Source organism: Macaca mulatta, chromosome 3, assembly GCF_049350105.2.
Source record: "Macaca mulatta isolate MMU2019108-1 chromosome 3, T2T-MMU8v2.0, whole genome shotgun sequence".
NCBI lineage: Eukaryota > Metazoa > Chordata > Mammalia > Primates > Cercopithecidae > Macaca > Macaca mulatta.
Window position 1 is genome coordinate 182,067,932 of NC_133408.1, and position 25,171 is coordinate 182,093,102.

The 25,171-nt window shown below is 39.7% G+C and overlaps 1 protein-coding gene across 4 annotated transcripts; it reads right to left on the reverse strand.

Moving 5' to 3' along the window:
- Positions 1 to 77: 77 nt before the first annotated feature.
- Positions 78 to 23,354, reverse strand: LOC695594 (serine protease 58-like). 4 transcript variants are annotated; one of them, XR_013415944.1, is made up of 9 exons: positions 23,125 to 23,354; positions 13,220 to 13,372; positions 6,761 to 9,647; positions 6,320 to 6,458; positions 5,572 to 5,725; positions 4,025 to 4,275; positions 2,675 to 2,861; positions 1,094 to 1,230; positions 78 to 372 (listed from the first exon to the last, which is right to left on the reverse strand). XR_013415944.1 is itself a non-coding variant. In XM_077998145.1 (9 exons), the coding sequence occupies exons 5-9, from the start codon at positions 6,357 to 6,359 to the stop codon at positions 223 to 225; spliced, it is 732 nt and encodes a 243-aa protein (XP_077854271.1). In that variant the 5' UTR covers positions 6,360 to 6,458; positions 6,761 to 6,939; positions 9,388 to 9,647; positions 13,220 to 13,372; positions 23,125 to 23,351; the 3' UTR covers positions 78 to 222. The 4 variants fall into 4 exon arrangements, 3 of the variants coding, with proteins under 3 accessions (XP_077854271.1, XP_077854270.1, XP_002803546.1); XM_077998145.1 differs by lacking the exon at positions 2,675 to 2,861 and having other exon boundaries at positions 6,761 to 6,939; positions 9,388 to 9,647; positions 23,125 to 23,351; XM_077998144.1 differs by lacking the exon at positions 2,675 to 2,861 and having other exon boundaries at positions 6,320 to 6,445.
- Positions 23,355 to 25,171: the final 1,817 nt, after the last annotated feature.

Below are 25,171 nucleotides of genomic sequence, written 5' to 3' on the forward strand. Positions count from 1 at the left end.
AAACACAAGGTGAAGAGGTTGCTAAATTTCTCATTATCCTCAAAGTTTACATGACAAAGGCATCAGGAGTCATGGCATGGGTTCTTAGCCACTCATTTTTTTTTTTAATCAGATGTTTCCTCTTTGGATTTTGTTCCAAAATAACAAAGATGAAGAGAGTTGTAGATCCAGTGTAGAAATTATGAAGAGGTGGTACTGAGGGGATATGGGAACAGAGGCGCCTCAGTGGGTATCCATAATTTTCAAGATCCATCTTGCATAGTGATGAACATCTATGAAGAATCCTTCACTTCCTAGGGTGACGCTTCCTTCTGCCCAGGACAAGATTCCATGCAACCTCCCATTGCAGATGGCTGGGGCTGCCGAAACTTCCTTATAGAGAGAAGGAACAGAAGGTCAATGTGTCCTTGTCCTTACGGAACAAGAGTAAATGCCAACTGGGCGTGGTGGCTCAAGCCTGTAATACCAGTACTTTGGGAGGCCAAGGTGGGTGAATCACAAGGTCAGGAGATCAAGACCATCCTGGCCAAATGGTGAAACCCCATCTCTACTAAAATACAAAAATTAGCCGGGTGTGGTGGTGCGTGCCTGTAGCCCCAGCTACTCAGCAGGCTAAGGCAGGAGAATCGCTCGAACCTGGGAGAAGGAGGTTGCAGTGAGCCAAGATCACTGCACTCCAGGCTGGGTGACAGAGTGGACAACATCTCCAAAAAAAAAAACACAAAAAAAAGTAAATGCCAAAAAGTGGCACATAAGAATAGCAAAACCATCTAAGAGAATGGGCTTATTTTTCTTGAGAGGTGGCAGACCTCTCTTTACATCCACAGAAGTCTTACCTCTAAGGTTCAAGCTTGACCCAACCCCAGAGCAAGCAAGACAAAGGACAAATAGTTCTACCCTAAATCTCTGCCACTCTGAAAGATGAGAAGGGCAGTGGTTAGAAACCCAGAGGTGAGTAGGGAAGGGAGAGGGACTTCAGCTCTTTGCTCCTCACTCTCGGGAGGCCTTTTGGATGAGTGCTCTTTGATTCTGCATATCACCACTCGTCCCATGGGACTCTTGCTATCTTCCTGTATACAGAAGGGAGAAATACCTTGTTTTCAGATAGGATCCTTAGAGGGTGTCCCACACAAATGATGTTTCCTGCCTGTTCTTCTTTGAGTCTATCCTGACAGTCATGGAATGGAAGAGAATGTTGGTTGATCCATGTCAGGATGTCAGGATCACTGACTGTGGGAAAGAGAAAACAAACTCCAGAGTGACTCCTCTTATCACAAGAGCTCTTGTAACCAGATCCTGTTTTGTAAATAAATTCAGTCCTGAGAATATTCAATGCAGGTAGCAGCAGACACTCCACTCTCCATAGGATTCCTTGTTCAGTAATCTCCATGGTGGAGAAGTAGGTTTATAAGTCCCCTTTGTCAGATATCAAATCCATAGTTCTTTCTGTACTATGCATCTTTTATAAAAAAATTGAAAAAACTGTGAGTTATTAGTGACCACAAGGAGAAAGAGACAGTAATGAAGCCATCGTCCCAAAGATTTTGCCCCTACACATACACCTTTATTGGGTATCTACTTGATCCTTTTCACGTTTAGTTATAAAGGGAAAAACTATTTTAATGCATATAAAACTGCTTTTGAAGTTAAACAGATTATTTATAAGTGTTTATAGTATGTGTATTGATATAAATATACATATATGTTTCCCCCTAAGTAGTTGCCATGTTGTTCAACTCCATAATAGCAATTGCTATTATACTGTCAACTTCAGGATACAGGGACTTTAACCAAGGTATTATGTAATTTAAATTTCTGGTAGAGAATAGCAAAGAGAGAGGAAAAAAAAAACATTGACCAGAGATTGCTCAAACTAAGTCCAGTGTTGTTTAAGGAGCAGGGTTTTTTCTGATAGAGTGCATCCAATCAAATGCCCTAAAGCAGATTAGGCCAGAAGGTGTCAGGTCAGAGAAGAAAGAGAAATTATGTTCAGTTTTATGTTTTTATGGGAACTAAATTAAAATACGTGTAAAAAGCTTGGTGAAAGTAAGTTAAGTTACTTAAAATAATGAATTTCTAACAAATATTGGAAGTCCTGTACCAGAAAGCTTATAGAGGTATCATTTGTCACTGTGATTTTGACATTCAGAACCTGTATACCTCTGTATAGTTTTGTTTTGTTTTCAAATTGTAAGGAATAAATTACATCTGTAAATTGTGATTCAATTACTTTGAATAAGACTTATAAAGGACAAAATACATCCAAGCTGCAATTGTTCAGAAAACATGTTCACCTAGATTCCCAAGTACTTTGTTTCTAAATTGAAAAATGAAGCTGCAAAATACGGAGAATATAATAGTTTCTGCTTTTTATTTCTGTTTTTTTTTTTTTAATCAAAGACTGACTTTTAAAATTCCACTTTTAATTGCTTTTACAGAACAGGTACATTGTTCTGTAGCCACCAGAGAAAGATTTAAACCTGATTAATAGATCCAGGACAACTTGCTTGAGCGAACATGGCTTTTGCAAGATAATCAATGTCAGCCTTCACTTCTTAAAATCAGCTGATCAGGATCAGAGGTCCTCTGACAGACACGTCTCAAAGCACCAACCAATCAACAGCAATCCCCCTGAAGTAGCCAGGCCTCGACAGATGATGGGACCCATTCATACCTCTGAAAGTCCTCCAATCCCTCAACTCCAAGCTTTCCACAAACCCCATATGCTAATCAGCACTCCACTTTGCTTAGTGGGATGGTGCCTGGTCAGCATTGCTCTGACTTGCTGTAATAAGCAATAGATTTAGGTTTGTCATTTCATTTCAGATATGAAGTGGTGGCATCCTTATCCTCAACAATACCTAAAGAGAGAATAGTGGAGTAACAGCCAACAAGGACCAACAAACACATTAGAAAGTAACTTTCTTCATAAGTGTTCTTTACTAGACAGACTCCTGCAGAGACCAGATCTTTCTGCTCATCCCAGTTTCAGCTCACAGGGGAGACGGGTGTGTGCTGCCACTGTTTTTCCCATGAAGCATGTCAGGCCAGGGAGATACCAACTGATTATGCCATAATAATCAATTTCCTTATGAACCACCCAAGTCTCCACCTCTTAGTGGGAACTCTGGGATGGAGGAGTAGGTATGAGTAGCACTCTGTGCAGGGAACCAGCTCTGGTGACAGGACAGGTGCTCCCTCAACCACTGTCTTGTCTCCCAGGGTTCTCTGCACATAATTGGGTTCTCTGTGGAGGGGGCAGGAAGCATCCTCTGCTGCTTCACCGCATCACATATATTTTATGTTCATTTCCCCCACTGTTCTTCCATTGTGTGATGGGTTTTCAGCAACTATCAACGACTAAGTCACCCTCCCACAGACTGCCTTCATGCTGTCTTTTGTGCATGAGGACTCCTATTTCCTATTTCTCCCACCTGTATTTCAATCCAGTTCTCTGGACTCTTGTCTTCAATATTCTAGAGATATAAAAATTACTGTCTGCTCCATTTTTTGATGTCAGAGCGGCTGCCCTTTATCAGTCTCTTTGAAATTTATCATTTTCTTTTTTTTTTTTTTAAGGCGGAGTCTTGCTCTGTTGCCCAGGCTGGAGTGCAGTGGTGCGATCTCGGCTCACTGCTAGCTCCGCCTCCCGGGTTTACGCCATTCTCCTGCCTCAGCCTCCCGAGTAGCTGCGACTACAGGCGCCCGCCACCTCGCCCGGCTAGTTTTTTGTATTTTTAGTAGAGACGGGGTTTCACCGTGTTAGCCAGGATGGTCTCGATCTCCTGACCTCATGATCCTCCCGTCTCGGCCTCCCAAAGTGCTGGGATTACAGGCTTGAGCCACCACGCCCGGCCCAAATTTTATCTTTGACCTCCAGTGATGGTGGTTTGGGGCCCTGGCAGGAATCCCTCTATGGTGGATAACTTTGTCTCATAGCAGTGATTTCCATTAGGGACATCCCACTACATTTTCTCCCGGCTCCAACCTCCTCAGCATAAAGAACACAGCATCCAACACTTACGGTTTTTATATTCATTCCAGGTCCAGGTTGGAATAAAGCAGGACTCATTAAATGGAATGGGTTCCAAGGCTATGGCTATAGTCCCCACATGCGGGTTGAGTGAAGCAGGCGTTGACAGTTTGATCATCATTAGGTCATTGTTCAAAGATTTTGCATCAAAGTCAGGGTAGGTCACAATCGATGAATAGTTTCGTATCTGTTGTTTCTTATTTGTGATGCTAGGTTGAGAAACTCCCAGTCGGATTTCAACACTTTGGAAGAAAGAGGGCAGAGAGATGAGAAGAAAGAGAGTCATAGGATGACAGATTACAAGAAATGCTACAGGCCACCCTCCTTAATTGTTTTAACTTTATTTCTTAACCTGAGAACAGACATGGCCTTCCTTTGTCTATAAAATAATAGCAATAATTTACAGAATTGTTCTATTAGAGACATAAATTTGTAAAATGTCTGACATGGGGTCTGGCACCTAAAACACAGTCAGTGGAGCCTTGTTATTAAGATTTTTATCATCTGAATTAGCAGCTAATAGAGAGGCACCACACATCCTGTTCATGGGTTAAGTATGGATGTAAGAAACAGCATCTGCGCTTTCAATTCTTATTCTGGAAGGATGTGAACTGTGTATTTCCTTTGTATTTCCCATATATCACAGAGCAGAGGTTAGTCTGTGTTAAACTAAACTGCCTTGAGCAGCCAGATGGCTGAGATTTCTGAATTTGAAAGGATCCTTCTATACTCACGAAACTGAGTAGGTCTTGATCACACAACACATTCTCACATACAGCAGAAACACTGAGATTTGCAAGGAATTGCTTTATTTTGTACTGTGCTCCCGTGCCCTCTACTGTCACTGCGTGATACGGCTTTTGCCTAAATCTTTGACCTCATCCTATGGGCATCCCCCCTACTCATTACCCTTAGTTCCTGCTGATTTCTCTGCTTGCCAAATACCTTAATGTCTTTGCTACTTCAGGGATTATATGAATATTGTTTCCTTGGTCTGGAATATCCCCCAGGATTTATTCATTTGGCTGGCTCCTCTTCCTATGGAACTCACCTCTTCAGAGATGATGGACATGACCACATTAACTAAAGCAGATCTCTTGTTTCATGCCCATATATTACAGCTTGCCATTAAAAAAAAAAAGAAAAAAAAAAAAAAAAAAAAAACACTTTGTTTTTGGCAGTTTATTTGTGTTGGCTACACCCTCTACCAAAATGTAAGCTCCATGAGGGAACACTTATTTTCATCTTGTTCCTTCACAGTTTTATCAGTGATTAAACAGCCCTTGCTATATAATAAATGTTTAACAAGTATTGTTGATGAATGAATATTATTTACTACCCATGAGAGGGAATCCTCTGACATCTTCCTACTGATCTCCTTCTAAACTGCCCAAATTTGTATTCTATTTCCCATTGGGAACAAGAGTCTCTCTTTTTCCGTGTCTTCTGATTTTACTAAAAATTTTCTGGGATGCTTCACCAGATCTACATTTGTTTGAACAGATTCCTCCTGGCTCACAAGAGAAAGGGATACTTACGGTAAGGGGCAGTGGGCAGCTGTCAATACCCAGTCAGGATGAATGAGAGACCCCACACAGGGTTCTGGGAAGGACTGAAGATAGACCATGTAAGGAATAGTAAAATTGTATGATGATTCCTGATTATCTTGAGAGTCTTTAGCCAGAACAGCTCCTGGAGAATCAAGGGGCCATAGGTTGAAAGAGACAAAGAAGTTAAAAGGCCACAACTGACTAGGGTAGTTTTCCCTAACCTAAGGTTTTCAAACGTAATATAAAGGTCTTCAATTTATCTTTTATATTTTAATCAAAGAAAATTATGCATGTCCCCCAAGTTATACACAATACGAAAACTGACACATAGCTTTGCTGAGATGAAATTACATAAAAATTCTGTGAAACTAAATTACATGCTGATCAGAAACTCTTACTGGCAGGGCTTGTGTGTTACAAAGGTGAAAAAATGACCACTTGAAATTTTTTTTTTAAATTCACTTTTGCCATAAATTGGGATAAAAAAATTACTGCCTGACTTTGGTGATGAAATAAATAGAAAAGCTTAGGGCTTCCAGAGCCCCTGACCCAGCTCACTCTCCTTTTCCAGGCCCATGTCCTCTAATGTGGTTCCTTTTGTTTTCTTCAACAGTTGTTTTATTTAAGTGTCCTCCAGTTCCTAGCTCTTTAGTTGTGCCCAGCTAATCCTCTTTCCCATCTTTCATAGACTACCCTGGGTGTCACGCTAGGCAGAAACAAAGCCCCAAACTCTCACCAGCTGCACTCAAGAGAGCGACGATGAGAAAACCCTTCATGGCAGACTGATCTCGCCAGGAGCAGACAAGTTGATTAAGCTGTAAACTGTCCCAATCTTTAGTCCAAGTGTTCTTGTCAGGAACAGCTGTGGAGAAACACTAATTATGGGCAGAAGAGAGATGAGAAGAGAGCAGTCTTCAAAAGAGTCCTTATCAAGACCCAAATATATACGGCATTGCTGGGAGCCGTGTCTGATGTGGGTGAAAGATAGTGGCACAGACCAAACCAAGGTCCTGGTGCCCCCTTTCCTATCCTACAAATCTTGCCCAGAGTCATTATGTACCTGCTGATTTTCCCTCCCGTCTCTGTGACACAACCTTTCTTTGTTGTCCCCTCCTCCCTCTGTGACTTAAACCTCTCTCCTTGCCCCCCACCCCCCCCCCCGCCGCTGCCCTCTCACCTCTTCCAGAGACTTCCAGAAGATTGGGGTATGAAATGCACTGAATAAAGCATTGCTTTTTTCATCCCTTCTAATTTTAGTGATGAGGAAGCTGTGGTTCTCTTGGAAGTTAGTGGCAAAGACAGGACTCAGAACTCAGTCTCCATATTCTCTGTGTCAAGGCTGAACCCTATCTTAGCCTGTGTTCCCAGAAAAAAGCAATGGTTAAGAAATCCCCCCACCATTTTGTGTTCTTGGAAATTAATTACCACAAAGAACTACCTTTCCCATATGCCTTAGATAAGACTCTCTCCCCCTTCTATCTCCCAACTTCCAGAAAATTTCCCATGGTTCTCTTGCCTACCCGTGACACATTAAACACAGACCTTTCCTCTTTTGCCCATACTTGCTGACATGGCCAGACACAGACCATCCAACTCCCCATTTTTTGTTTCAAAAATGTTTAGCTGAGATTAGAATGATTTGTCTTCTCAAAAGTAGCTACATTCAAAAATAAACATATCCTATTCAGCCAACTGACTGAGACTTCCCCCTGATTGTAAAACAACCCCAACTATAAATCTCCCCACCTCAAACTTATATTTCTCTCCCTATAAAAGGTCCAGGGCAAAATCACCCTGCCAAGACACTTCATAATCTTCAGATCTGGTATGCTCTCCTATTGGGTGGCCTGAATACAACCAGACTCCTTACTAGTTCACTTTTTGTCTTCTATGCTGATTATTCTCTCAAAACGCACCCCATATTTTCTTTTTATTAGCTACCCTTGTATGATAACTTCCAGGCTGTCCCACAGAGGCAAGTAATAACAGTAGGTTCAATCCCACATTTTGTATAGAGTAGACTGGACAAATGCAAACTGATCGGGATCAAACTGACTTTTATCAGAGTAAGTAAAGAGCTGACAGTTATACAAGTCCATAAACATAACATTCCTATATCTGTAAAAATTGTAGGCAGACTTAGTTCTCCTAAAATTTAATTATTAACTTAAAACATGTCATCAGTATGTTCCCATGTACTCTAAACTTTTGGAGACAACATTTCTTTAGTACCCAAAGGTTTTAAAATAATAATAGTTATAATAATAAAGTCAGTATTTGTTTTGTACCATGTGAAAAATACCGTGTTATATGCACAGCATGTGTGACCTAATTTATCCTTTATCACAGGCCTATACATTAAATATCATTATTACTCACTTTCAAGCTGAAGCTGTATATGGTTAAAAACCTTGCTTACTGCCGAGACCAGCTCAGTTGGGGAGACCCTAACCCAGCGGCACTAGAGGAATTAAAGACACACACACACACACAGAAATATAGAGGTGTGAAGTGGGAAATCAGGGGTCTCACAGCCTTCAGAGCTGAGCGCCCCAAACAGAGATTTACCCACACATTTATTAACAGCAAACCAGTCATTAGTATTGTTTCTATAGATATTAAATTAACTAAAAGTATCCCTTATGGGAAACAAAGGGATGGGCCAAATTAAAGGAATAGGTTGAGCTAGTTAACTGCAGCAGGAGCATGTCCTTAAGGCATGGATTGCTCATGCTATTGTTTGTGGCTTAAGAATGCCTTTAAGTGGTTTTCTGCCCTGGGCGGGCCAGATGTTCCTTGTGCTCATTCCCGTAAACCCACAACCTTCCAGTGCAGGCATTAGGGCCATTATGAACATGTTACAGTGCTGCAGAGATTTTGTTTATGGCCAGTCTTGGGGCCAGTTTATGGCCAGATTTTGGGGGGCTTGCTTTCAACATGTCCCCCTTCTCTGATTTGTAAAGACATAAAAGCAAGGGCAACTTTGTCACGATGAGCTACTTCTCTCAGGAGTCAGGGTCTGCATCGGCAGACTGTACAAAGACAAACAATATAGATTAAAAGCACAGTCATCATTGAAATCACAGAGCTTCCAAGTGTTTTTATCCATTTTAATGGGTTACTAGCTGCTACTTTGTCTGCAGCTCCTTTAAGCACTCTAGTCCCTGGCATTAAGGTCAGGTGTGCCTGGGATGCTTTAAATATTTGTTCTTTTAATTTTGCTATATCCAGAAACAAGTTTGTAGAGTGTCCTTCTAGATGCTCTTTTAGTTTTTCCCAAATTTTGATCTTATTAAGAGGATTTAATAGTTTCCACAAATCCTTATGTTTAGCTCCTAGAGCGGGCCATATCATTTGAGGTTGAGGTGCCACTATACCGCCATGGTTCCAGATAATAGGAATTTTGCCATACTTCTTATCATTTCTACCATCTGACGGTTTTGTTCAGATCATCTGAATATAGTGTAACCGTGGCATGCAGACTGAGAGGTGCAATTCAAGCTAAACATCCCCTTAGGGGACCAATTAATGATTCCATAGGAATCATTGTGCAGCACCTCTGCCTGTTCTGCAAAGCAATCTTCCTAAACAAGTACGTTCATTTTTTCTAACTGGATCCAATCCTGCTTACAAATAGGTTTTTAAGGGCTGTATGCCTCAATTATAGGAGCAGATTTATTATGGTAAATACTGAGATCAGAAAGCATGTGTAACAGTGTTATAGAGTGATTGCATCTAGGCATTATTACCAGTCCTTATTGAAGGAATATTCACGGCAGTGGTGATAACTGCTATCATAGCTACCATTAAATTATTCATTGTGACTGTCCTCCTTTCCTCAGGTTTTCTTCCGCCATCTGTAACAGCTTCTTGATCTGTCCCGAGGTGGGTGGCTGTGTTGGATGGGTGTTGCTCGTGACAGTTGGGGTCCTCCTCAGCATCAGTCTTGACATGGCTGCAACTGGGGGGTCCTCGGGATTCTCCCAGAGTCTATTCCTTGGCATCTGGCTTATGATAAGGTTTCAGGTGTCTTGATGGTATCCAAATCAGCTATTGATTTTGACCTGGAGAAATACAAGCATAACTTCTACCTCAAGTTATTATTTAATAGCTTTAGCTTCTTTCCAGGTAATGCTGTGTCTGCGTTTGAGACCAGAGACATTAACGTGGGTCAAATAGTGAAAGCGGTAGCATTAGATATTGCAGTAGCAACCAGGCGATCAGCCATCTGATTCCCTTCAGTCAAAGGTCCTGGAAGAGGTGTATGAGCTCTAATGTGAGTGATATAAAAAGGGTGCATTCTATTCCTAACTGCTGTTTGCAATTGGGTAAATAAAGTCATAAGTTGTTCATCTGTATGAAATCATAACTGAGCATTTTCAATTAACTGTGTGGAATGAACCACATATGAAGAATCAGAAATCACATTAATAGGCATGTCAAAAGCAATCAATACCTCAATTATAGCTACAAGCTCTGCTTTTTGAGCTGAAATATGGGACATCTGGAAAACTTTACTTTTCAATCGAGAATAAGAAGCTTTACCATTACTAGACCCATCTGTAAAAACATTCTCAGCACCTTCAGTTGGTTTAAATTTAGTTATTTAGTTATTTTAGGGAGAATCCAATTAGTTAACTTCAAAAACTGAAACAGCTTCGTTTTAGGAAAATGATTATCGAGAATACCCACAAAGTCAGCTAAATGGGTTTGCCAAGTAAGACTATTTATAAACGCTTGCTGTATTTGTGCCTTCGTGAGAGGGACAATAATATTTCCAGGATCATATCCATGTAATCCATCATATCTGAGTTCCCCCAATCCCTATCATAGTAGCAATTTGATCTAAATAAGGAGTTAGAGTCTATGAGTTAGTACGTGGAAGAAAAAACCACTCTACTAAGTTGTGTTCTTAGACAATAACACCAGTAGGTGAATGCTGTGTCGAAAAAATTAGCAAATCTAGAGTCTTCTCTGGATCTATTCTATTTATCTGAGCTTTATGGACTTGCTTCTCAATCAGTTGTAACTCTGCCTCCGCCTCCTTTGTTAATTGCGGAGGGCTAGTGAGACTAGGATTGCCTCTAAGGATAGAAAACAGATTACTCATGGCATAGGTAGAAATGCCTAGAGCAGGTCTATCCAATTAATATCCCCTAGTAATTTTTGAAAGTCATTTAATGTTTCTAGTTGATCCCTATGTATGGTTACTTTCTGTGGCACAATGGTAGTGTCATTTACTAAGGTCCCCAATTGGGAGTAAGGAGTAGCAGTCTGAATTTTGTCAGGAGCTATAATTAAACCAGTGCAAGAAATCAAATTTTGCAAGCGATCAAAACATTGGAGTAGTATTTTTTGAGTGGGGGCAGCACAAAGTATATCATCCATATATTGAATAATGTAACACTGTGAAATTTTTTTACCAGTAGGTTCAATTGCTTGCCCCACATATGTCTGGCAGATTGTTGGGCTGTTTGACATGCCCTGTGGCAACACTTTCCAAGGATAACACTTTGCAGGCTGCAGGTTGTTTACTGCAGGAATTGTAAATGCAAACCGTTCACAGTCTTGCTCAGCTAAAGGGATAGTAAAGAAACAGTCTTTTAAATCTGTAACTATTAAAGGCCAGTTTTTTGGAATTATAGCCAGGGAAGGCAATCCTGGCTGTAATGCTCCCATAGGTTGTATAACTGAATTGATGGCTCTTAAGTCAGTTAACATTCTCCATTTACCTGATTTTTTCTTAATTACAAAACCTGGAGAATTCCAAGGGGAAATGTTGGAGCTATGTGTGCATTTCTCATTGTTTAGTAACTGATTTCTATAAAGCCTCCAGTTTCTCTTTACTTACCGGCTATTGCTCTATCCAAATTGGCTTATCTGTTAACCATTTTAAAGGTATAGGCTCTGGAGGCTTAACAATGGCTGCCTTCAAAAATTATTTGCTAATCTTTGGCGGGAACTTTGTTTTTCCACTTGAAGCAGTTATTTCAAACCTTGCAAACTTTTTTCTAGTCCCGTACCAAGGACATACCCCATTTCATGCATCATATGTTGACTTTGAGGGCTATATAATTGTTCTGGAATTAGAACTTGTGCTCCCTATTGTTGTAATAAATCTCTTCCCCATAAATTTATAGGTACAGAAGTTATAATTGGTTGAATAGTCAGTCCCAGGTTGTCCATCGGGCCCTTCACAATGCAAAATATAACCACTGTGATATACTTCAGCAGCTTTACCAACTCCAACTATGTTAAATTGTGTGGGTTGAATTGGCCACGTGGACAGCCAGTGCTGTAGAGAAATGATTGAAATGTCCACTCCTGTATCTACCAAATCTTTAAATTTCTTTCCTTGAATAGTTATTTCACAGGTAGGACGTTTATCACTAATTTGATTTATCCAGTAAGCTGCTTTGCCTTGTTTATCTGTGCTTCCAAATCCTCCTGTTAGTTTAAGTTCACCTTTTCCCATTCCCACAAACAGCACAATCAGGAGCTGGGCTATGCGCTCTCCTGGCTCTGCTTTCCAGGGAACAGAAGTAGATAAAACAATTTGAATTTCCCCATTGTAATCTGAATCAATGACTCCTGTATGTATTTGTACACCTTTTAAACTTACACTAGACCTTCCAAAAAGTAATCTTATCGTACCTGCTGGCAAGGGTCCACAGACTCCTGTTGGGACCTTTTGCTGGGGTTCTCCAGGCAGAAGGCTCACAGCTTTTGTGCAGCATAAATCTACTGTGGCACTACCGGCTGTGGTGGGGGACAGACGTTGTACAGGGGTGAGGGAATGACTTGAGCTGGAAATGCCCTGGTTTAGAATGGGGCCCAGGATGGGCCCCTCATGGCATTTCCCGAAATTGGGTTCCCTTCTTTATCAAACTTAGAGTGACACTGACTAGCCCAGTGTTTTCCTTTTTTACATTTTGTAAATATTTCAGGATCAGCAGTTTTCTTTTTTCCCCTATCTGGCGGCCTGACTCACTGATTTTTTCTACATTCTTTTTTAGTATGACCACGCATCCCACAGTTAAAACAAGCTCCAGGAAATGGAATATTTTTTTTATCCACTCTCAGTCCTGCCATTGCCTGTGCCAACAAGGTAGCTTTATGCAGATTACCTCTGATACCATCACAGGCCTTGATATAATCAACTAAATGTGCTTTCCCAAATTTAAAAGGAAAAGGCTCAAATGTAGTTATAATATTTCCCTGTTGTTCTGGGGGGTGTATTCTAACAGGGAACTGACAAGCCTCTAAATCGCCATCTCATCTAGCTTGCTGAATTCCTGCCTGAATAGAACTAAGAGCGGTCACTCGAGGTGCTGCTTGAACAGTCACTGGGGCAACTACTTTATTCCCAGTGTCCTCTGGAAAATAAAGATCTGGAGGGTCTTTTTCTTCAAAATAATAATGAGGGGGTACAGAAGTAGGTAGGGATGAACCTCTCCTTCCTTTGCTGCTTTAGCTTTAGCTGGTAAATAAACATGCTCTGTAACCTCTTTTGTTACTTCGCTATACCCTCCTTCCTCCTCATCATCAGTGTGAAAAAATTCCAAGGTGAAACCAACCAGACCCCATACCTGTCCCATTGTTATCCTGACGCTTCTGAGCTCCCCTTCTTACTCACCACGGGGATTGCTTTAAGAGTACTCGGGTGTCCTCCAGCTAGTTTTCCATTCCAGCTGTTACTCCAGTGACCCTTCGACCTGGATTCGAGCCTCCACGAATGGATGCCACTTGCCGAGACCAGCTCAGTCGGGGATACTCTAACCCAGTGGCGCTAGAGGAATTAAAGACACACACACACACAGAAATATAGAGGTGTGAAGTGGGAAATCAGGGGTCTCACAGCCTTCAGAGCTGAGCGCCCCAAACAGAGATTTACCCACATGTTTATTAACAGCAAACCAGTCATTAGAATTGTTTCTATGGATATTAAATTAACTAAAAGTATCCATTATGGGAAACAAAGGGATAGGCCAAATTAAAGGAATAGGTTGGGCTAGTTAACTGCAGCAGGAGCATGTCCTTAAGGCATAGATTGCTCATGCTATTGTTTGTGGCTTAAGAATGCCTTTAAGTGGTTTTCTGCCCTGGGCGGGCCAGGTGTTCCTTGCCCTCATTCCTGTAAACCCACAACCTTCCAGTGCGGGCATTAGGGCCATTATGAACATGTTACAGTGCTGTAGAGATTTTGTTTATGGCCAGTCTTGGGGCCAGTTTATGGCCAGATTTTGGAGGGCCTGCTCCCAACAACTTACAACCATACTGTTGAAGCCCATGACCACCAACATTTTAGGAAATCCAGCATCCCTCTACTTGTTCCAATGATTTATCTGGTAGGACTGGGCCTTATTTCTGCTAAGTTCTTTGCTTATCTCCAGCCTTCTTTGTCCCAGCACATGAAAACAGCTCTCTTCATTTTATTTCTTAATTCACCACTAACCTAATGCTAGGATGAGTTTCAGACTTTAACTGAAGCTTTGGAGATATTATGGGAAATTTTTGCACCAGCTTGAAAACATCTTTAAATAGTATATCAGAAATCACTTTGTGAATGTTTATGAATCACCTACAGTCCACGGAGTCTATTACCTATAGCCTGGTTTCTGCCACATTGCTGGAACCTACCCTGAATTCCTTTTCTTTTCTGTTTTTTTCTTCATGTCTTTAGTCAGCTCACACTTCTGCTGCCCAGAAGCCCCAAGTAGAGAGAGACAAACATCTACCCTTTTAAACTATCAGAAGAGAACTGAAAATTTTTGTTACTATCTTATATTGAGAAATCCATATTTTCTCTCTCTGGTCTCAGTCTCTGCCTCCCTCCCACAAAGCCTCACCAATGAGAATATGAAGGCAACTATTGTTAGTTTCCTTTCTTTTAAATTGTCTTTTTCTTTTCTTTTCTCTTATGGAAAGAATAGGCTAAATACAACTATTTGCTTTGTAAAGAAGTGGGAGGATATAATTTATTTAATGGATATAAGAGATTATAGTCACTATCTTCTTTATAATTTCTCATATAATATTCTCATAAAAGATAAAGGTCACTCAGTGGTGTCCTCGGCAAGCATAATTCACTCCAGAGGCAGTGGCCTAGAGCTGTCAGTTTCCCCCAGAGGTTCTGACCAGGGAGTTGCTGAGTTGGTACTGGCTTGATAGCTCTGGTGAGGAGTGGCTGGAGCCCCAGGCCTGGAGGACCTGCCTAGTGAGGAGATACGGGAATAGGCACCTATGTACCAGTCTGGCCGCTTTTCTGTAGGGTTGCTGCAATATGCTTGGGGCCTGCTCCAGTCTCTAGTCACCTTGGATTTTCTAGAACCTGGAGTTGTCACCAACGAAGACTGCAAAACAGCAAAGACGGTAACCTGTCCCTGCCTCTGGGAGTTTTGTTCCAGGGAGGTACAGACATATTGGCAGCCCAAAAGCACCTGTAGGATGTAGCTGGAAAAACCCTAGAAACCAGAAGAGATTGCGGGTCTATATTCAAGATTATCAAAGAAAAAAGTCTTCAACCAAGCATTTCCTATCCAGCAAACTAAGCTTCCTACGTGAAGGAGAAATAAGATCTTTTTCAGATAAGCGAATGTTGAGAGACTTTATTATCACCAGACCTGGCTTACAAGGGATCTTGAAAGGAACACTAAATACAGAAAGGAATGACTGCTATCAGCTAATACAAAAACACACTTAAACACACAGACCAGCATCACTGTAAAGCAACCACACAAACAAGCCAACATAATAAACAGCTAACAGCACAATGGCGGGATTAAATTCACACATCAAAACTAACTTTTAATGTAAACAGGCTAAATACTCTACTTAAAAGGCACAGAGTAACAAGCTGGATAAAAACACATGACCCAATGGTATGTTGTCTTCAAGAGATTCATCTCACATGTAATGACACTAATAGCCTCTAAATAAAGGGATGGAGAAAAAGCTACCAAACAATTAGAAAACAGAAAAATGCAGGGGTTGCAATTCCAATTTCAGACAAAACAAAGATCAACAAAAGACAAGGCAGGGCATTACATAATGGTAAAGGGTTCAGTTCAACAAGAAGACCTAACTATCCTAAATACATATTCATCCAACACAGGAGCATCCAGATCCACAAAGCAAGTTCTTAGAGACCTACAAAGAGATATAGATCCCTACACTATGATAGTGGGATACTTCAACATTCCACTGCCAGTATTAGATCATCGAGGCAGAAAAGCAACAAAGATATTTAGGACCTAAACTCAGCATTGGACCAAATGGATCTGATAAACCTTCACAGAAGTCTCCACCCCACAACAAGAGAATATGCATTTTTCTCATTATCACATGGCACATGATCTAAAATTGACCATGTAATTAGACATGAAATAATCCTCAACAAAAGAACCAATATATACCAATCACACTCTTGGATCACAGTGAAATAAAAATAGAAGTCAACACAATGAAAATTTCTCAAAAAAGCACAATTACATGGAAATTAACATGCTGCTGAATGAGTTTTGGGTAAACAATGAAATGAAGGTGGAAATCAAGAAGTTCTCTGAAAATAATGAGAACAAAGATACAACAAACCAGAATCTCTGGGACACAGCTAAGGCAGTGTTAAGAGGAAAATTCATAGCACTAAATGTCCACATCAAAAAATTAGAAAGATCTCAAATTAACAACCTAACTTCACAACTGAAAGAATTAGAGAGGCAAGAACAAGTCAACCCCAAAAGAGGATAAGGAATAACACAAATAAGAGCTGAAATGAAGGAAATAAAGGCACAGATAAACCATTCAAAAGACCAAAGAATCCAGGAGTTGGTTTTTTGAAAAATAAAATAAAATAAAATAGGCCACTAGTTAGCTAATTAAGAAGGAAAAAGAGAAGATCCAAACATACACAATTAGAAATGATGAAGGGAATGTTACTACTGACCCCACAGAAATGAAAACAACCATCAGAAACCACTATGTACACTTCTACATACACAAACTAGCAAACCTAGAGGAGATGAACACATTTTTGGATACATACACCCTCCCTAGACTGAGCCAGAAAGAAACTGAATCCCTGAACAGACCAATAATGAGCTCTAAAATTTAATCAGCAATAAATAGCCTACCAACCAATAAAAGCACAGGACCTGATGGATTCACAGCCGAATTCCACTATATGTACAAGGAAAAACTGATACCATTCCTACAGAAACAATTCCAAAAAATTGAGAAGGAAGGACTTCTCCCCAACTCATTCTATGAGGCCAGCATCATCTTGATACCACAACCTGGCAGAGAAACAAGAAAAAAAAACTTCAGGCCAGTATCTTTGATGAACATAGATGTAAAAGCCCTCAACAAAATACTTACAAACTGAATCCAGAAGCACATCATAAAGCTAATCCCACCATGATCAAATAGGCTTCATCCTTGGGATGCAAGTTTGGTTCAACATATAAAAATCAATAAATGTGACTCATCACATAAACAGAACTAATGATAAAAATCACATGATTATCTCAATAAACGCAGAAAAGGCTTTTGATAAGATTCACCATCACTTCATATTAAAAACTCTTAATAAATTAGGTATTGAAGGAACATACCTCAAAATAATAAGAACCATCTATGACAAAACCACAGCCAACATTATACTAAATGGGCAAAAGTTGGAAGCATTCCCCTTGAAAACTGGCACAGGACAAAGATGCCCCCTCTCACCACTTCTATTCAACATAGTATTAGAAGTCCTAGCCAGAGCAATCAAGCAAGAGAAAGAAATAAAAGGCAACCAAATAGGAAAAGAGGAAGTCAAACTATCTCTGTTTGCAGATGACATGATTCTACATCAAGAAAACCGTATAGTGTTGGCTCCTTCAGTGCTAAACAGCTTCATCAAAATTGCAGGATACAAAATCAATGTACAAAAATCACTAGCATTCCTATACACCACCAACAAACTGAGAGCCAATTAGGCAGTCCAATTCACAATTGCCATGCACAAACAAACAAACAAACAAACAAAAACTCCAAAACCTAGGAATACAGCTAATCAGGGGGTGAAAGATCTCCACACTGTGAATTACAAAACACTGCTCAAAGAAATCAGGTAAGACACAAAAAGTGGAGAAATATCCCATGCTCACAGATAGGAAGGATCAATATCATTAAAATGTCTATACTTCCCAAAACAATTTATAGATTCAATGCTACTCTTATTAAACTATCAATGACATTCTTCACAGAATTAGAAAAAATATTTTAAAATTTATATGGAACCAAAAAAATAAGCCCAAATAGCCAAGGCAATGCTAAGCAAAAAGAACAAAGCTGAAGGAAGCAAGTTACCTGACTTCAAACTATACTACAAGAGCTACAGTGACTAAAACAGCATGGTATGGTACAAAAACAGGCACATAGACCAATGGAACAGAATAGACAGCCTAGAAATAAGGCTGCACATCTATAACATCTGATCTTTGACAAAGCTGGCAAAAACAAGCAATGGGACAGAGCCTCGCTATTCAATAAATGGTGCTGGTATACCTGGCTAGCCAATGGAGATTGAAACTGGACCCCTTCTTTACACCATGTACAAAAATCAACTCAATATGTATTGAAGACTAAAATGTAAAACCCACAACTATAAAAACCCTGGAAGACAAGCTAGGCAATACCATCCTGTACCTAGGAATAGGCAAAGATTTCATGACTGTATTAGTCAGTTTGCATGCTGCTGATAAAGACATACCCAAGACTTGGCAATTTACAAAAGAAAGAGATTTAACTGGACTTACAGTTCCATATGGCTGGGGAAGCCTTACAATTATGGCAGAAGGCAAGAAAGAGTAAGTCACATCTTACATGATGACAGCAGGCAAAGAGACAGACCTTGTGCAGGGGAACTACTCTTTTTAAAGCCATCAGATCTTGTGAGACTTATTCACTATCACAGAAATAGCATGAGAAAGACTTGCTGCCATGATTCAGTTACCTCGCACCAGGTCCCTCCCACAACACATGGGAATTCAAGTTGAGATTTGGGTGGGGATATAGCCAAACCGTATTAATGACAAAGGCACCAAAAGCAATCACAACAAAAGAAAAAATTGACAAGTGGGATCTAATTAAGCTTAAGAGTTTCTGCACAGCAAAAGAAACTATCAACAGAGTAAACAGACAACCTTCAGAATGGGAGAAAATTTTTACACACTGACAAAGGTCTAATATCCAGCATCTATAAGGAACTTAAGCAAACTTACAAAAGGAAAACAAACGACCCTATTAAAAAGTGAGCAAAGGATATAAACAAACACTTCTCAAAAGAAGACATACATGTGGCCAACAAGCATATGAAAAAAGCTCAATACCACTGATCATAAGGTAAATACGAATCAAAACCACAAGGAGATGGCTCACACCACTCAGAATGGCTATTATTAAAAAGTCAAAAAGTAACAGAGACTAGCGAGGTTTCAGAGAAAAGGGAACACTTATACACTGTTGATAGGAGTGTAAATTAGTTCAACCATTGTTGAAAGCAGCACAACAATCCCTCAATGAGCTAAAAGCAGAACTACCATTTGACCCAGCAATCTCATTACTGGGTATATACCCAGAGGAATATAAAGGGTTCTACCATAAAGAGACATGCACGTAAATGTTCATTGCAGCACTCCTCACAATAGCAAAGACATGGAATCAACCTAAATGCCCATCAATGACACACTGGATAAAATAAATGTGGTACATATACCCCATGAAATATTATGCATCCATAGAAAAGAATGAGATCATGTCTTTTGTAGGAACATGGATGGAGCTAAAGGCTATCATCAAATTAGCAAACTAACACGAGAAAGGAAAACCAAATACCACACGATCTCACATGTAAGTGAGAGCTGAATGATAAGAACTTATGAACACGAGAAGGAGACATCATACACTGAGGTCTACTTGACGGGGGATGGTGGGAGAAGGGAGAGAAGCAGAAAAGATAACTATTGGTTACTGAGCTTAATACCTGGGTGATATAATAATATGTACAACAAACCCCTATGGCACGTGTTTATCTATGTAACAAACCTTTACATGTACCCCAAAACCTAAAATACAACTTCTAAAAAATCATAATTCGGTTTTCAAGAGATTTTTCCTGGATGTGAGATGATGTGGTGGCTTAGACAGTACTCCTTTATTGTTTGGCTCTCTTCTCTACAATATGTAAATTCTAATTTGGTTCCTCTTAAATGTGAACTGGCATAATTTTGGAGAACAGATTCTAAAAGTCAATAAATTTCCATCTGGCTCTCTTCTTCAAATATTCTTAGAGTACATATGCTTTGCTATAAGTAAGCCCAAGCCATCCCATCTGGAGGCACATAGAGAAGCCATGCACAGGTGCTCTGGCCAAAAATCAAGCTGAAGGCCCAGCTGACAGCCAGTATCAGCCACCAGACCTATGAGTGAGGAAGTCTTTGAGATGGCTCCAAGCACAGTCACCAGCTGCCTGCAAAGCATGAGAGATTCCCAGCAATGATGCCTAGAGGAGCCCAGTCACACCCTGAAGCCATGAGAAATAGTAATAGCAAGTGATTGACATTGCCATACTCTGCTAAATTTGAGGTGGTTTTCTATGCAGTAATCAATAACCAGGACAGGAGACAAATCGTTTCCAACTCTACTCCATTTTATAATGGTGGCAGGTGAAGCAAGTGTTCCAAGGGGGTGACTCTGCCTGAGTGGTTCCCAGTTCCACTGTTGTGTCCTCTCAATCCTGAAGGACTCAAAAACAATTTATCTGGGTTCGTTAGTTTGCTTTAATTTCATGTTTAACCCTCAATTCTGAGGAGTGGTGGCTTGATGGAGGAAAGGATCAAGATCATCTGGAGAAGATTTTGGTGGGGCAGTTTAAAGGGAGCATGAGGTGTGATTCTTTCCACCTTTAGGAGTAAAATAGAAAAAAGATTAGACAATGCTCCTATGAGAGAAGATGTTGGAATCTACGGTAGAAAAGATAAGAGTATGAGTCATTCATAATATACTGCCTATAATTCTCATGGTAGCCTCTGAAGCTTGATATTAATGAGCTCTGATTATGACACATTTTGTAGTCATACGCCCTTGGGCAAGTTTTTTATCTCTGTCTTTATCAGTTTGCTTTCCTATAAAATGAAGAGCCCATCACATCGATTGTTTTTAGGAAAATGAAAAGAGTTCATGTTTTTAAAGTGGCTTTGAACACTGCCTAACAAATAGTATATTTAAATGTTAGTTAAATAAAATAAAATAACTGTAACTTTAGGATTCCCATATTTTCCAGGCTTTCAGGAACAGTAATTTATCTTAATGTAAAAATATTGTGATGTTCTTAAATCTTTATGATATTTTCTTGTGTGTTTTTTGTTTTGTTTTGTTTTGTTTTTAACATGATTAAGAGCGTGGGCTTTGGAGTTGGCTGATAGAGTTCAATTCCTATTGACTTATCAGCTGCCTTATCCTGAAGACATTTAACTATCTTAAGCCTCAGTATTCTGTGCTATAAAATGGAAAGAAGATTAGTACTTACCTCATAAGATAGTCATGAGGATTAAATATTATTTAAAAACACTTAAGCATAGTATATGACAAACAGAAGATAATAAATACGAGTTATCGTGACTATCATCTTTTTCACCTCTGCAAAACTCCTGAGTACTAGAAAGGAGAAAATCTTCTGGATGCTACTGGTTCACAGAATTGTGTGATTTGGCTCCAGCAATGTCCCAGAAATGGGTCCCTCCTGAAGTTAGGAATTCAGAATTACTGGGCTTCTTAGGCTTCAGCTCTTCCTAGCTCAATACCCCTCTTTCTACGAGAAAATGTATTACTCCCTACAATTCTACTCATGTTTCACTAGGGACATCTTGTGACAAGCATGAGGCTCAGAAAAGATGTGGGGGGATGAGAGGATGGAGGAGGTCAGTGCTGGGAAACCTCCTTGCCTGACTGGGTTGCACTCATTGTCAGCTGGCTTTCTTCCTGTAGATTAGGGTGGATTAAGGGATTTTTGTAAGGTGAGAAAGATTAATACTAAATTTTATAAGCCAAACATCCTGGAAATTTCATTAAAGACAAATGTTATCTTTGTTTTATAAAACCTAACACTTGTTTATCAAGAAAAATGCAGAAAAGGAACACAAATATGAAACAACAATAAAAACCTTCACTCCTTTTAGAGTTGTTCGCATTAACATGTCAGGCACTGCAAAATGATCTTTTTGCTTTGCCCCATTCTCTATATTTTTTCTCTCACCAAAAAAGTAAATAATTCTTTTTTCTCAAATGATTCTCCTGCCTCAGCCTCCTGAATACCTGGACCTGCAAGCATGCACCACCACACCCCACTAATTCTTCTTCTTATTATTATTGTTATTATTGAGACAAAGCTTGCTATGTTGCCCAGGCTGGTCTCAATCTCCTGGCCTCAAGAGATCCTCCTGCCTCAGCCTCACAAAGTGCTGGGATTGCAGGCATGAGCCACTGCACCCGGCCAAAAGTTAATAGTTCTTTATACTAAAATTTCTCCTCTTTATATTGCTGATATGGTTTGTATTTCCTGAATGAATCTGGAGTAATACAATGTCTGAGGGAAAATCTTTGGTGGAACCCAGAGCTATGGGGAGATAAATTTTCTATGGTGTGAAGACATTTTATTTCTAACATTTGGTAACTGTTATGATTGACAAAGAAATATACCTTCCCCATCCTGCCTCATTCTTGTTACCCAGATGTGGATCATCTTTTGCCCCAAGCCAATGTTAAAGCTTGTCTAACTACAATTTTATTCCATTGTCCAAATCAGATTCAAAACTAAAATACAGTAGCAAAAATAAAAATTGTTCTGGATACTACACTAAAGAATTTTTAGAACACTAAAATGGCTATATTTCCCAAAACAATTTATAGATTCAATGCTACTCCTATTAAACTACCAATGACATTCTTCACAGAATTAGAAAAAATATTTTAAAATTTATATGGAACCAAAAAAAAAAAAAGCCCAAATAGCCAAGGCAATGCTAAGCAGAAAGAATAAAGCTGAAGGAAGCAAGTTACCTGACTTCAAACTATACTACAAGAGCTACAGTGACTAAAACAGCATGGTATGATACAAAAACAGGGACATAGACCAATGGAACAGAATAGACAGCCAGAGATTATTAACTCCAAATTCTTGGAAAGGTCAGGATAAGCACCTCCTTAATCTGAGCTGTCTTTTCCTTTTCTCTCCTTCTTCATTAATTTTACCCAGAAGTTGAGAGCAAGTCCTGTGTCTTTATATTTTCTACTCTGATCACTTTTGCTAACTGTGATCTTCCTCCAAGTGAAATTTAATTATCCACAAACCTATGTATTTTACACAATTGTTTCAATATTTTAAGCTTCTTGAATACAGAGACCAGATTCAACATTCATTGTTGTCTTCCAGAGTGTAAAGTACAAACTTAAGTTTATGTTAGACACCCACTGATTCACTCATTAAAAGAGACTCACCAGCAGCTCCCAGGAGAGCAAGGAAGATGAAGGTCTTCATGGTTGCTCACTTCACCTGGACTGGGAAATAGGATGACAGCTTTTTTTCCACAGCTATTTATCCTCTGGACTTGTCTTGACATTCATGGCCACATGTGCCAGAAAAGTGATTTCACTATAAACTCACAAATCTAAATCTAAATTCTGTGACATATGGAAGATAACTTAACATCAATTTTAAACATTAACATTTGCCTGCTTTTCTAGGGGGTCATGGGACTGAAAGTAATAAAACCACCTGGTGAAAACTGTGCCCCATAATAGGTAAGTAAGGTCACAGGGCAGAGTTGCAGGTGTCCAGATTCCCAGATAAAAAATCTTAAGTAGTTGGGCGTCTCAACTATAAATGTCTATTCTAAGAACTACTGCACTTTTGAAGTTTCATAATGTGGACTCTTTTACAATTATGCATTTGTTTTATGACCGCTCTGGTCTTATATATCCATGTTAGCTTTTCTCTTTTTTAAATTTCAACTCTTATTACAAATTAAATGGTACGCGTGCAGGTTTTTTACATAAGTAAATTACGTGACACTGAGGCTTGGAGTCCCAACAACCTCATCACCCAGGCAGTAAGCATAGTACCCAACAGGTGGTACTTCACCTTTTCATTATTAAAGGAACATCTTGTTTCCCTAAGAAAAAGAAGATTGCTATTAATTGAACTTAGAGAAAAAAAGGAAAGTTTAAAAATGCTAAGAACTGATAATTATCTTGAGCTTATAATTATCTTGAGCTTACTGTACTTATTCTAAGTACTTATTGAGTAAGTACATAAGTACAGTTTGCTGTGTATGTCAGGGATATTTTAAGTATTTGCCTATATTAATTTAGCAATCTTCACAACAACCATATAAGATACCTATTATAATTCCCACTTTACAGATGTGAAAACTGAGGCACACAAAACTGTAGGGGATTTGACCAAAATCACATAGCAAATACCTGGTAACATCAGCATTCCAACCCAGAAAAATCTTCCTTCGGAGTCTGTGATCCTGACCACTGTGAAACACTTATCTCAGTAAGTTCACCAAAATCTGGATGCCAGGATAATGCAAAATTATTGGACAATGATAACACAACTGAAATTTATAAAGTATTTACTGTGTGTCCAGCATTGTGGAAGTGGATTATGTGCATCAACTCATTCAATCTTCGCAAGCAGCACTGTAAATGTTAAACTACAAATTTCACCATTTAAGAGATGTGGAGAAAGAGGCTAAAAGAAGTCAAGTGAGTATATCAAAGTTTCATAGCTGTTAAGTGGCCAATCTATGGTTAAAACTTAAACAGCCTCACTTCAGGTTTCATGCTCTCAACAGTGATGCCATGAATATAATAAGAGAGAACAGGGTCAGGCGCAGTGGCTCACGCCTATAATCCCAGCACTTTGGGAGGCTGAGGTGGGCAGATCACGAGGTCAGGAGATTGAGACCATCCTGGCCAACATGGTGAAACCCCGTCTCTACTAAAACACACAAAAAATTAGCCAGGCATGGTGGCGGACACCTGTAGTCCCAGCTACTCAGGAGGCTGAGGCAGGGGAATCGCTTGAACCTGGGAGTGGAGGTTGCAGTGAGCCGAGATCACGCCACTGCACTCCAGCCTGGCAACAGAGTGAGTCTCTGTCTCAAAAAATAAAAATGAAATAAAAAAAGGGAGAACAGTTTGAACTCTACCAAACTAATGGCTAACTTCAAGGACTATTTGGAATTCTGGAAAATCCAAGAAAGAGGTTGCTAGAGTAGGAGTTTTAAGAATTAATACAACATGACAGAAACATACAGTTGAGTGAATCTCAGTGAGAAGTAACTCCTGGCCAGATGTAGCTAGATTTGACATCTATGCAAAACATTTGAAACATCCTATCGGGATCTATTTCTGCTTAAGCAAATTATCACTCCTGAAGTAGTTTCTGCTTCTTTTACATTTGAACTACTACTGCTATCAAGATGACTTACTCATCAGCAGATTTTCTCAACCTTGGCACTACAGACATGCTGGG